This window comes from Melospiza georgiana, chromosome 3, assembly GCF_028018845.1.
Source record: "Melospiza georgiana isolate bMelGeo1 chromosome 3, bMelGeo1.pri, whole genome shotgun sequence".
Lineage (NCBI taxonomy): Eukaryota > Metazoa > Chordata > Aves > Passeriformes > Passerellidae > Melospiza > Melospiza georgiana.
Genome location: NC_080432.1, coordinates 26,609,469 through 26,623,802, shown reverse-complemented (window position 1 = coordinate 26,623,802; position 14,334 = coordinate 26,609,469). Strand labels below are relative to the sequence as shown.

General features: G+C 45.0%; 1 protein-coding gene across 3 annotated transcripts in view; it reads left to right on the top strand.

The window, feature by feature from the left end:
* The first annotated feature begins 1,868 nt into the window (after positions 1–1,868).
* Positions 1,869–14,334, top strand: part of PELI1 (pellino E3 ubiquitin protein ligase 1) — a 46,468-nt gene continuing 34,002 nt past the window's right edge. Inside the window, exons 1-2 of one of the 3 annotated variants that reach the window (XM_058020939.1) lie at positions 1,869–2,118; positions 14,157–14,300. In XM_058020939.1, the coding sequence (XP_057876922.1) occupies positions 14,246–14,300 (55 nt within the window). In that variant the 5' untranslated portion in view covers positions 1,869–2,118; positions 14,157–14,245. Of the gene's footprint in view, positions 2,119–2,872; positions 2,893–14,156; positions 14,301–14,334 lie in introns of those variants that run through there. The other 2 variants (XM_058020940.1, XM_058020941.1) reach the window with 2 other exon arrangements.

Below are 14,334 nucleotides of genomic sequence, written 5' to 3'. Positions count from 1 at the left end.
ATATATGCATACATACATTTTTCTATACATCCATATGTATGTATACATACGCACACGTGCACACATGGAATTGTAGAATTGAAGAATGCTAAGGATTTGGAAAGGACCTAGAAGATCATCTAGTTCAAATAGCCTGCCCTGGGCAGGGACACCTTCCATTAGACCAGGTGGCTCAAGGTCTTGTCCAGCCTGGCTTTGGACACTGCCAGGGCTGGGGCATCCACAACCTCCCTGGGCACCACTGTTCCAGTGTCACACTAAAAAAATTCTTCCTGATATCCAACCTAAACTTCCTCTCTTTCAGTTTGTACCCATTACTCTTTGTCCTGTTGCTACAGCTTCTCTGGCTGCTCTGAAGGTTCCCCTGCAGGTACTGGGAGGTTGCTGTGAGCTCTCCACACGATCTTCTCTGTGCTGAACAGCCCCAACTTTCTCAGCCTGTCTTCGTGTGAGAGGCACTCCAGTCCTGTTATCAGCTTCACAGCCCTTCCCTGGACGTGCTCCAACAGTTCCACGTCCTTCACATATTGGGGACACCAGAGCCATAGGCAGGATTTCAGGTGGGGTCACACAGGAGCAGAATGAGGGGAATCTGCTGGCCACACTCTGGGGACTCTGCCAATGGCTCTGTGGGACTTCAGTGCTGCACAGCACAGGTAAGCGGACATGGGCACACACACCTGCACACACACGCACACCTGCACATGGACACACACCCACGCACACCTGCACATGGACACACACCTGCACATGGACACACTTATTAAGAATTAAATTAACACAGCTCATTAAGAATTAAAGTAAACAAACATGACAGGGATTTGCAGGTGACCATGGCTGCGGAAATGCCCTTTAGCCCTTCCTACCCTGCCTGCCACGCCCTGCTTTGACTTAACGCTGCTGCTCCCAGCACACATCAGGGCTCAGCATGAGCTGAGGCAGCCAAAATGCCAGCAGGAATTGACTGAACAGTCCCACAGCATCCTTCTTTTCTTAGTTCAGTCCTTCATGTCTACCCAAAAGCCCCCAGCCAAGAGACTGCAGCTTGCTGCCTTTGGATAATGTTTAGGTGTAGCAAAGAGGACATTTTGAGGAAGGAAACAACAAATAAATGAGATGCTTTTTTTGATAGGTGGAAGCTTAATATACCCAGAATGAGAGTGTAAAGAGATAGCACAGTCTCATTAAGCTGATGAACACACCAGACATATTTTGTAAGCCCAAGCCAGTTTCAGGAGAGCTAATGACAATCACCCAACTATCCATCACCATTGATAAATACAGGTTCTTGTCCTCATCACCCTGTGTGCAGGGGCTCTCAGGGCTCTCTTTAATCTTCTGTGCCAGAGAGCAGTTCTATTGTCAGTAACAGTGCTCAGCTCTATGTTCACTTTGTGCTTGCCATCCTTCTCTCTCCAGGAGTTAGCACTGAAACTCCTCTAAATAATAAAATGGAACCCCAGAGCCTCTCCTGTGCAGAAACACTTAGCACCTGATACAGTCTCTGCACACCTGCACATGGACACACACCGGCACACGGACACGGACACACACACACCTCCACAAGGGCACGCGCGCACACGCGCGCACACGCGCGCACACACGCGCACACACGCGCGCACACACGCGCACACACACACGCACACACGCACACGCACGCACGCACACACACACACACACACACACACACACACACGCACGCACGCACGCACGCACACACACACGCACACACACACGCACACACGGACTACAACTCCCGCCATGCCCCGGGGCGGGCAGGGGGCGTGGCCCGGCTCGGCCCCGCCCCGCCGGTGTCCGCGCGGTGAGGCGGGGCGGGGGGCGGCGCCTGACGGTCGGTGTGAGGGCGGCGGAGCCGGCGGCGTCCATCGGCATCGGCTGCTGCTCCGCGGCCGCTTCTCGGCAGCTGCTCCTGCTGCTCCCCGCCTGCGGCTCCAGCAGCGGCCCGCCGGAGGTGAACGCTCTGAGGCTTCTGCCCTTGTCGCCCAGTCGGAACTATCGCCGTCCGCGCGGCCGTGAGGAGGCTGAGGCTGCCCCTTCCCCCCGCTCCCGGCCTGCCGGCGTGGGGTGCCTCTTGTGCGCGTTTCCTTCCTCCCCGCGGTGAGTATCGCGCCTGTCGCGACACAGCCCCATCCCCGCGCCGCTGCCGCAGGGCTGGGGGGGCCTGCCCGGGGCCTGCCCCTTCCTTGCCTTCCTCGGGCTCCTTCCTCCCCTCCCGCCGCCCTGCGCGCTTTGTACTGCGCCTCGCAGGGCTGCCTTATTGTGGTTGCTCCTAAAATAATTCTCCTTTCTTTTCTTTTTTTTTTTTTTTCCCCACCGGGATTTGGGAAGTTTTTGTCTTTTATTTTATTTTGCCTTTTTTTCCCTCTTGGTCTTTTTTTGTTTAATCTTTTTTTTTTGCTTCCCACCCGCCCGGAGTTGGCCCCGCTCTGGGGCTGAATGTGCTGGGGAAGCTCTTTGTCATGGAGCGGCTGCCGAGCCGTCTGCCCCCGGGAAAAACATCACTTGAAAAAAATAGGAAAAAAAAAAAATCGCGCAATACTTGAAAATCAGCGTTCTGTTGAATTCGGGGGTGGATGGGTTTTTTTGGCGGGGGTGGCGATATATGTGTATTTTTTGGGGGTGAGAGCGAGTTCTCCCCCCGCCTCCCCCGCCAAGTCCATTGATCGCAGGCTCCCGTGCCGGAGCGCGGAATGGGAGCAGCACGCAGGCGGGTGACAACAAAACAAAGGGGGATTTTGTTTGGCTGTTGTTAACCTGAAAGATCTTTCTGGGAAAGCTTGCTTCTTTTTCTTTGGATTTTTTTTTTTTTTAATCCCTAGCTCTTCCAAATTGGATGATGTTTTACTCTGGAAAAATCTAGCTGGGCGGTGGGTAAGTTGTGTCTTTGATTTTAAGATTCTTGGGGGAATTGCAGCGTTTCTCTCCCATCTCCTCAGCCCTGGCTCTTTTGTGAGCAGCCCGCCGTCCAGCACAACTTGTGTCCGGTTTTTCTTTTCACTCTTGCTTTCACCTAGTTAAATAATATGTTTTCACGATCTAGTACGAGGGAGACGTTTCTGCCTGCAACAGCTGTAGAGAAGATATTCAAAAGGCAGGGAAGAGAAGGACCAGTTGTGTTTTTTAGCTGAATAATTTTCCTCTGAAAAATGGTATATTTTAAAGTAGTCACGTTTTTATACCGGAAGCATTTTTCTTGCCCCTACCCCCCTTGTTTTTGTTTTAAATGCCACCTCGAAATCTGCAGCTACTTCACCTCTGCAAAATGCAGCTTCTGGAATACACGCGAGCAAAAAGCAGTCTGGCTGTAATGCTGCTGTTTCTGGCCTTACAGGCCACCCCTTTTTGGTATTTTTTTCTGGGACTCCTCTGCCTTGGAAACACTACTTGGTAAGGAAAATTACAAAGCCTTTCAGCTAGCTAGAAGCTGGCGCTCCTACATCTGAAGGACGATAGGTTTATTTTTTTTTTTTTTTCATTTTGAACGCGTCTGGGAGGCGGGGGAGACCCGGGGAAAAAAAAGCCGTTTCCGGTTTCTGTTCAGCAGCGTTTCGGATTTTTTTTCCCACAAAGAAGCAGCCAGATGACCTGTTGATGACACATCTTGAGTTGCTTTTTGTTCCAGGAGGCGCCTCTGTAGGTTAGTGGCGATGGACGGGCTGCCCACATCGTCGTTTGCATGTGTTGCTGTGCGGTCTGTGCGGCTTTGTAATGTTTTAGGCCGACAGTTTTGGAGTGAGTAATGTGGAGCCGAAGTTTAGACGTCTGCCCAGGACATTTCCCCCTTTCCTCTCCACCACAGTCCTTTCCCCCATGAAAAAGCGTGGCTTGCTGAAAAGTGAGCATTGGTAGTTGGAAAATGAGGCTCTCTTGGTGCTGTGCGAGAGAAGTGTCCTAACTCTTTGAAGTCGTGTGAATGGCCTGGCAGGAAGCTTTAGGAATGCATTTTGGTTGTATGTAGGTTGCTGCTGGGTACCTTAAGCTTCAGCATCTCCTATTTCAAATGAATTAAACATGTAGGAGCACCTACTGTTACGCTGAGTAAAGTCGTGTAACTAAAGTCGTGTAACGTGTGCCTCACGAATATTTCCATTCTTACTAAACACTGGAATGTATTTCTCAACACAGCAGGTCACCGCGCTAGTGATCATCTTAGAAATTTACATTTTGAGTAACTACTAGGGTAATTCCAGTTAAAGAAAAATTTAATGTACTACCTTTGCTACGACCATTTTGTATTTTGGAGGCAATATGGGTTTCTATTAAGAAACCAGACGTGGAAAACAGGATCCTTTCACTTCAGCATTTATAGCTAGTGGCTGAGTTTGTAGTTACAAAATAGAGGATCATGTGCTTGGAGCCAGTGGTATTTAAAACTCTTATTTATTTGTAAGGAGCTAATTACAAGTATTTTTTGATATAAAATGTCTTTTCAGTCAGGAACTCTGGAATACAGGAAAGTGGAAAACCCAAAGCTGTTGTAGATGCTAATCCATGCCCTGAGCAAAAAAAGGGAGAATGAGGGTGTTTCCTAAGAAATCAGTCACCTTTAAGTGCGTACTTGTAAGAGAAATTACACCGTGATCAGCAATTCCTGCTGGCTGCCAGTAATTGGAGGTACTTGTTGCTGGCTGGTCACCGTGCTCCTTGCTGGTTAGATTGTAAAAGTTTTGACTGAACACCAGGATGGAAAAGTCCAGCTCCTTTGCCTCCCAGACATTCATTCCTTGATCTCCACATTCACAAGCGTGCTGACAAACTGTCAGAGGAAGTGACAGCAAAGACACGGGGTAGGAAGTAGGTCAGCACGGCTGAACGCTGCTGAGTTTCAGTGGAAAAACGTGAGCATGTTTCCATCTGATCTTGTTTCTGTTTCCTTTCAAGCTGCCGGTTAGCAGGGTGCGCCAGGAAGTGTTACACTGCTGCTGCAGCTCCCCAGTCCTACTGAAATTAATGTTGCACCTCCAGTCAGGCCCAGTTAGTCTACCTGGGTGAGAAGATTCATGGGGAGGAAAGTCAAACAGCAATTTAGTTATGATAAACGGTGTCAGGCAAAGCTGTAGTGGCTCTGTGCCTCTCAGGAGGTGGGGGGCAGGTTGTGGATGCATTTCCCTGTCCCTGTGCTGCTGTGGGCTCTCCAGTGGTTGCTTTGGGTGGGCTGGGACAACAGGGGAGCATCGTGGCACATTTGTTGTGGCCTTAACATTTTGTAATGGCAATTAGTAGCTACAAGTGATTGTGTTTCTTCTTTAAAATGTTTGAATGTATGTATTCAAAAGCCTGCCTTTCAAGTTAAAAAAGATGGAAGCTCTTTTTCCTGCTAGAAATACTTCTGAAACTTAAAAAAAAAAAAAGGCAAGCTCTACTTGTTTCTGCCTTCTGCTAAAAGCAGTAAAAGCTCTTTGACAATAACTTGATTTGCAGAAAAATGAGTCTTGCACACTATGAGTATGCTGTCTCACAAGTATCCTGTATTTTTACTGGTTTGAAAAGAAGCTTTTCCTTCAGGTAGGCAGAGGTTCTTGAGTGCTTTGCACGAGTGAGTGCACAGCTTTTGGGCTGCCTAGGTGTGCCCTGTGGCATGGCCTTCTTTTGCCTGACCCATGTGATGTGATTTGGAGCACCAAATGTTCCTGGCTGCTCAAAGTGCCCTTTCTGGAATAACCCTGTATGGTGAGGCATTGTGAAATAGCTGACTGGAAGCTCCAGGCTTTGCAGGAGAAAGTGTTGTCCCCTGCTGGCACCCTGTGCTGGAGGTGGGTGCTCATCAGCACCAGTCCTGCTCCAGCAATGTCTCCTGGCTGCCGTGTGAGGTGGCACTTGGGGACGTGGGCTCGAGTGTGAGCGAGTCAGCAGCTTGTTTGGTTGGGGCTGAGTGCAGTGCCTGCCTGGGAGTGTTTGGTTAAGGATTGATGGTATCCTCTGGAGCCTGCCATGCAGGAGCACGGCTCAGCTCAGGAACAGGTAATAAAAGTTAATCTGCTGACCTTGCTTTTAATCCATGCTGCTGGATTTAATCACAGGGACTTGAATGCCACCCATGGTACTTTGTAAATGCTGAATTTTGGGCTTGAATCTCATACTCGAGAGCAGAGTGGACTAAACCTTGCAGTGAATTTCTGGCTGTGGTTTCAGGAGTGGGAGTATCCTATAATTTTACTCTTCTAATTAAAGCTATATTGCAGTTTTTAGATTAGAAGCGGTCAAAACCTCTCACTCTGGTCCAGTAATTATATTCCTGTCAGGAAGAGGATTTGTTCAATTCACACTCACTTTCCTTGTTCACCTGTATATGTTGTAGAGGAATTGGGATGTGTGTCAGTGCTGGCTCCAAATGCTCTTGGTCTGCCTTGGTGTTGGCTAGACAGCCATGCCAACCAGATGGTTTTCTGTGCCAGCCTTGTTTGTAGAAGTTAATTGCATAAATGTGTTTTTAGAAGGGAGAAAAGCATTCCTTGTGAGAAGTTGTTGTTTTTTTTAATAGTACAGAGATATTTGGGGCAGGGAGATGCTGGTCTGGTTACATCAGGGTGTGTGTATATGTGTAAACAGCAAGGAGGGCATTGAAGGACTGTGGTTAAAAAGGGCCAAACCAGAAATGATCTCTGGAATATTTTTTTTTTTTGTTATTATTAAGGGTGGTTGATAATATGAATAGCTACTAGATAATATTTTGTGGATTTATTGAGGTTTTGTGTGACTGGGATATATGAATGTATAGGTACTTGCAGGTTATGGGTTTGGAGTAAGTTAGTAAAGTAGGATTCTGTAGGGGATAGTTTGTTGGAGCTAGGACTTGAAGATAGGAAACCAGAAAGATACCCCAAAGCAACCAAAACCCAGAAAAATAATAAAGTACAAATCCCTGCCTAGGCAGAATTTTCTTCTAAGTAGACCACCATCAATGGGTCTTTTCCTTCCATTGCCAATTGATTCACCTGTCTGGATGTACTTAACTGCTTCTATTTCAAATTTGTAATGTTTCTGTAACTATATAACCCTTTGGGTTTTATTACAAATGCTTAAAAATGCTCTTTTCTGAGCTGGGGTTCCTCTTTGCCTTACTTGATGGACAAGGTGGGGAATAGAATTTGAATTTGAGGGCACTGATTTGGTTTTTGTTGAGAAGACTGTTGAGATTTGACATGGGTGGAGCTCAAGGCCTGCAAGAATTTGTGAAGGCATAGTGAGGAGAAACTTGGTGATGTGACTTGTACATCTCACACTGCCCTGCTTGTCTCTTTAGTGTTTCTGCTTAATTATCTGAACCATGCAGTGAGCAACTGCAAAGCTGCAGCTGTTGGGTTGGTTTGTCCCTGCCAGCTTATCCCCATGGATGGTAACCCCTTGATCTGGGCCAAAACCACAAATGGCTTCATTGTTCTTGGGGTCAGGGCAGTCAAACTGGCATCTCTGGGTTAGGTCCAGCTTGAAACATTTCACCCAGCTGGCCATCTTTGCCCAGGAGTTCATCAGTGTGGAACAGCTTGCAAGGCACCTGGGCAGAGCTGTGGGATTTAGGAAAGCCCCTCCTGTGCCTGTGCAGCCTGCACATAGGGCCCCCTTAAACATCACATCCTTTGGGGCACTGCAAGGCAAGGTTTCACCAGTCTCAGAGCTAGGCTGGGGCTTCCATACATTTGTGGTTCCTTTCCTTGTGTTGAGATCATGCCTTTCCAAATGCCCACTTTCTCTGTTCCCAGATCCTTCTGCTTTTAATAGTCTAGCTGTATTGAACAGTAAGGACTTGATTTTTAAAATCATACAAGCTTGGGTACTGCATCTGTATTTTCTTTGTCCTAAGACACATTGTTCATGTTAAATGATAAAAGTGGCCCCTGAAGAATTTCTGCTAAGAAATCTCAAGGCTCCTCTTCTCTTTAAGTGTTAATAGGTATACTTAGATTTTTGTCTTACACTACCTTAATATCCTTTCCACTTATCTGAAGCAGTTGTAGTTCCATGCAATATTTTTTCAAGAATAATTATTGTCTTAATCATCATTTAACACAAGTTTCAACAGGGAAAATAAGCAATGATCCTTATGTCAGATCATGGAGCTGAACTGTTTATTTGGTATGAGCTTAGGGGTAAAAATGCACAATTCATCATATATGGAGGCTTACTATAACTAATTTACTTACTTTTAGAGAACTTGTTGCTCATTTTGCTTTTTTAGTGCACCTCTTGGGATAAACTGCTATATTCTAAAAATGTCAGTTCTGTAATTTCCCACTAGTTTTTTTTTCTTTGGTTTGCTTTACTCTTTTCTGAGCCACTTCAAATACTCTGAGGAGTGCTCAGCGTGGAAGAAAGTAAATGCAGGTAGATATTTGAGTTGCTGTGTTTGGATTGCTGCTGTACTTTAAAGTTAGCAGAAGATGACTTTAAACTTCTGTGCTGCAGTGCATGAGAGTGAAGTGGCTTTGGCCCTTACTAATATTGGAGGTAGGGTATGTGTTCCCTCTTGGATTTGGGTCTGACTCCTTTTTGCTGGGCAACTGCCATCTTTTGAATTTAGGAACATGCTACAAAACCTTCTGCTAGAAGCTGGGAGAGTTCCTCCTTGTGTCAGAAACTAGAGTAGTTGACTCAATATTTGAGAGGTCAGTTATGGCCTGTTCAACCAATACTGCCATTTTGATCTTCATGATCAAGCTTTTGTGGTAATTAGGTTTCAGATTTAGGATGCTACTTTCAGAAGTCCACAAAAAACTGTACCATGCCCACAGGTGGCATGAGCACACTGTGTGTGCAGTTGAATAGTTACAAGGGGAGAAGGTAATAGTCCAGCTGTAAATCAAGCCATTGTGGTAACACCTAATTTCAGCAGCCACTAATTGTTGGGGTACTTATTTAATGTGCTTTCAACAAAGAGCTGGGAGACAACCAGCTTGAATGGCCTGAAACTTTGAGACAGTTAGAAAACTGCTTTTTAACAGGGCAGAGGTGTGACAGCTCTGCAGTAGGCAGTGCAGAGAACCAGAAGGCCCAAGAGCAGACACTTAATGTTTCATTTGTTCTTTTTCTCAAGTGGTAATGTTGAGGCAGATTGTGATGGTAGCGCTGACACTTCAGATAAACACTGCTTCCTGCTCCAGGCTGCTCTCCTTGTCTCTTAAAGTTCAAAGATTGTGTTTTAATACACATATATATACACACACACACACACACATATCATATCATATTTTTTATAACTGCACTTCATATCCTGGGGTTATTAGACCAAGCCTTAGACAAATTGCAGTGCATATTAGTCTGAAGACAGGTGATCACCCCTTTGTGCTTTCATGGCCAAGTCATCATCTCTTGATTCCTGTGGTAGGTGGATCCATCATACTGGGTTTTTGTTTTTTCTTTAATAATAAGGTAATTGCTATGCTGCTGGTAGCCCACATCAGTTGTTTTAGTATTTATTAGGTGCTGCATTTGGTGGATGTGAAATACCATTCCAGGTGAGCTTTCCCTTTTGGTGCAGTGTGAGCTGGTGCCTATTGGGTGAGGTTTCTGTAAGCTGCTCAGGGTTGTTCCTGAGGGCTGGAGTGTGCCATGGTGAGAGAAACAGCTTTGTGGGGGTTTTTCTCTTGTCTATTTTGAAAGAAGTGATGTATTACTGTATTAAGGCTGTCAGCCACCTGCTGAAGTTGAGGAACTGAACTTGATCATGCAGGTAAATAAATGCAGAAATAGCTTTTATTTTTATCCTTTTTTTTTTTCCTTGCACGTGTGCATATTTATGCAGTCAGTATTGTGGCCAGCATTTTAGGTTTGTCAGAGAGGTTCTGAGCAGCAGATGTGGACATAGGGTAGGTTCTTGTACCTCTCACTGCTGGCTGAGAAAGGTCAGGGTGCTCTAGTAGGAAGTGTGGGCTTACAAGCCATTTTTGACTTAGATACAGCAACTACTTTTGAATTCCTGTGCCAATATATATGGGCTATTTAATTTTTTCCTCACTGAAATAAGCATTCATATATCACTTTCTGAGATGTGCATAGACAGCAGGAGGAACCTCTGCCTCGAGAGGAGAAAGCATTACAAAGTTTTGTTGCTTTTCTCTTACTCCCCCAACTTTGGGGAGGGGCTCATTCAAGTTGCCAAGTATAAACAGGAGCAGAGAGAGGACCCTGATCCAAAAGGTGAGGGAAGAGTTAATACTTAGGTTAAAGCCAAGAGAGGTCAGTCATGGGGAGGAGTGAATATTATCATGTTAATTATCACGTGTCTGGTGTCTTTCAGTCTCTTGAGCCTTACAGTCTCCACAATAGCAAGTATTGCAGACATTCTGCTATTATTTTACAGCTGTTAATGAGGAGGAGTAAAAGTCACATTTATCTGGCTGCTTTATATAGTTCATAACCTCAATCACCAAGAAATAACAGCTTTAAAGATTCAGATAGTGCTTGGCTAACATGTAGAGAGATGGCATGAGTTTCTTGCTCACTTAGGGCTGGTGTCAAGTGTAGCATTGCCTATTTCTTCTCTTGCTGCTCCACTTTCCCAAGCAGGGCTGTGGCTGAGCCATAACAAAGCTGGAATTGTGCTCTGCTCTCCTGTTCAGTTAGCAAAGAGCACAGGACATGGGAGAGGAACCTGTGTGCTGGGATGGTGCAGGATGTCTCCAAAGCCCCACATGGATGGCAGGCTTGTCTCTTTTTTGTCCTTATTTTAAGAAAGGTAAGGAACTCACAGGTGTGTTGATTCTGAATTTGTTAATGTTTGGAATCTGCTACAGAAATGCAAGTAACTCTTCAGCTACTAAAGCTACAAACCTTGCTCTGCTTTGAGGCATGTAAACTAATGAAGTACCAACAAATGGGAAGGGGGGTGAAAAAAATGACAGTGCAGCCTGAGTTCTCAGTTCAGGCTTCCCATTTTTCTTCTGCTTTCACTGTCAGATGTTCAGAAGTGTCACCATGACTGAGGACCGGGCTGAAAGCTTACATGAGGCACAAACCTGATGCTGAGCAGGAAAGCACAGCGTTTTGGAATGTGGGGAGGTCTAACATCTGTTTGTACCCTTTTGTCACAAGTGGAAGGGATTACAGAATGACAAATAGTGATTCTTTGCCAATGGGCATGGGTTCCATTCAGCATTGCACAAAGCATGCCAATTAGATTTAATACAAATGTTCCCTCAGAAAGATCACCTTGATTTAATTTTTTTTTCAGATGCATAAAGTAGAAATGAACTGAGGCTCTCTGTTTGTTCTTTAAAGACTAAGTACTGTATTTCTGGCTCTTGGCAGACATTGTCCACAAGTACTTCATGTTCCATTGGGCTTATGCCAAATTTAATGTACCATGTGTACTGAAAGCATCAAAACCAGACTTACTTTAATTTTAGATTTTACAGTTACTGTTATTGATTTTTCTTAGAGCTGTTCCATCCAATCTGCTATTATCTTAATTTTTGTCCCTGCAGGAGTTTGGGGGAGAACCATGAGTCTTTATTTGTGTGGCTAGGGAGTGTTCATGTCAGTGAGAGCTGTAGATGAAACATCTCTGCAGTGGCCAGACTCTCCATTTGTAGGAGCTAAATCAGCACACTGTGTTATTTGTGAGCTCTTTCCTTCAATACTGACTGATATGTTGTTACTGAGGACAGTAACAGTTAAAAGCAGAGTTACAGTTAAAAGCAGAGTCTGTCAACCATCTTTCAAGAAACTTGATTTTAATAAAATCCTGAGACAGGAAGCTGAATATACCAAAAATTGTAAACTTTGGTTTTTCAGCACTTCCTTACTGTATGAATAGAAAGAAGCCTGAGAGAAAGACCTTGAATTTTGAAGAGACAAAAAAGGATGAGGTAGGGGGGAGAAGCAGAGCACAAGTGGGAATTGTGGTAGGTAGACAAAGAAAGGAAGGAAATAACTGAGGGAAAGAATAGGATAAAGTGCAAAACTTCCAACCAGTATGGGCTGGAGCATTTGTAATGCTACAGTCCTTAGGTCTGCTTATCCCTATCCCTGCCTGACAGCTGTGTCTGCTGGCCACAAATTTTGGCTCTTCATCTTTTTATTTTCAACCCTCAAGGCCAAGTAGCTGTGCATAAGCATGGCTTCTGGCCAGGTGGCTCACAGCACTGAGAGTGGAACAGGATTCCCCTCCATTGTGTTGATGTGGAGCAGCATGGCATTTGGTGAAACCTGGGTTTTCCCTTTCACTCCTCCTGCTGAGGCTGCAGTCTGGTTTCTGCTTTGCAACTTTAACAACTTTAGCAGAGGGTAAAGTTTTGCTCAATGCCTCAGAGACCTACATCTGTGTGAGGAGTCTCTCTTGATAGAGACTGAAAATCACAATGTGTTCTACATTCCCTGTTAATAATAATCCTTGTAGTTAAAGTATGTGGGAATTCCAAGTGAGTTTGTATTGTAAGCTTAACCATGGCAGTTGGTGGTTTTTCTTAGACCTCACTCTTAAGCTGAAGTACTAAGCATGGGTTTAAGTCAGGTGTCTAGTTCTCAGCCATAGTTTATATTTCAGACTTTACTTCATCTCAGAGATACTGATGAGTTTTGGGAATGTTACTTAAGCTTTGACAATCTTCAGATATTATCTCACAATCTTCAGAGACTGTATTTTGTGACCTACACCTGTCTTCTCCTTCCACTCCCAACAGTGTACTGGAGTCTCTGTTGGGGGCTGTTTGGTTTCTACAGATTATCTTTGCCAGGCAGTGTCAGAGGATGCTTTCCCATCATGCAACCAAGTGACCAGTTCAGAAGAATTGTTGGTGGAAGAGTTTTCCAACTGGACCATAACCTGTGTTAATGTTGGTGTATCCCAGGTTTTATTGTAGCAACTGATTATGGAGGTACCTTGCATTAGTGTGAGCAGACAAAATACTGCCATGGGAAGAAAAGAAGTGTACAGGAAATGACTAAGCCTTGATGAAGACAGAACTATAGATTGTTCCAAGTGTGTTTTTGTAGCTGAGATAGAATTTTAATTTTTTTCATTTGTTGCTGTTACTGTGCTTGTTTTCAAGCTTAATTTTACAACATCCTTCAGAAAAGCTTAGTTTTAACTCCATATGCATGCTAATAAGATTATTGCTGTGCTAAGCAGTCTTTTACTGATGAATATAGATTCTGCTACTTAAAAGAACAAAAGTTGAATAGAAGAATGAATATACAGAAAACAAAGTTAGCGCTAGTTAAAAATGGGAGTAAACTTTCTTTGTTTTTCAAGATTTAACGTAGCTTTTAAGTACTGCTCAGAAATAAATTATTTCCTGTTCTCTCACTATTAATTAGTCCATGCATTTAAAAATGCACAATTTTACTATTTTTCTGGAAATGAGCACAGTTATGTGGAAAGTGGTCCCAACTCTTGGTTCCTGTCATCTGTTGAGGTGCCCTAATCACTGAGTAAATCCAGTTGGGAAACAGTCTGAAGGGTGGGTCTGTGGAAATCATGGTTGAGCAGAACCTTGTGCCAAAGCTGCTGGGCCACAGGCAGGCCTGCTGCTTCTGCAGGCAGCAGTGCTTTGTGCCACCTTGAAATTGTTTAACTGCAGAATGTGTTCCTGCTATATGTTAGCAGCTAAGGTCAGGCATTCCTGCAGTCATGGAAATAGGTGATAAATAACAGCTCTGTGATGCAGGGCTTCTGTCTTTGCATGCAAAGCTCATGCCTCTGTGCTAGTGGCCAGGTTTGTCAATGAAGAGAAGAATTTAGAAGGGAACTCTGGAGTTCATCTGATCCAACTCCCCTTACTCTTAAGTAGTTTGAAGTTAAAGCCAGCCCTTTCATCCCTTTATTTTTCATGGTTTTGAGTAACACACAGCCAGGGTGTCAGCTGACAGCACTTGTCTAATGCTTACCTGCAAGAACATATTCTTCAATTTCAGTGAATTCTGAGCACACCAACTGGCAACTGAATTCCCTCAATGTTGAAGAACTGAGCGCTTGAGCTGCTTTGCACTAGGAGTACTGACTGGAGAGAAGGGTGTACGCTGTGTTCAAAGACATGTTTATTGTGGGAGACACTGAGCCAACCTCTAGGGAACCATTCCTTACAGTGGCTGTGAGTGACAGGTGGATCTCCTACCTGTGCCTCTGCCGGCTGACAGTTCTCAATTGCAGGTGGGGATGGGGCTTAACCGCGTGGTCTCACTCTGGCTTTCTCTCGCAGCGTTGTCGTGCCTGCAGTAGCAGCTAGCTGAGCTCAGCTCTCTGCCAGCACCGGCCCGTGCCCTCCCGCTGCGCGCCGGGCTTCGGGTTATGTATCGTAAATCCAAGTGGAAGCGCGGGTACAATCTCGAGGGGCTTGCACACGGTGAGTTTGCATCTGCACACTTGTTCTACCAGAA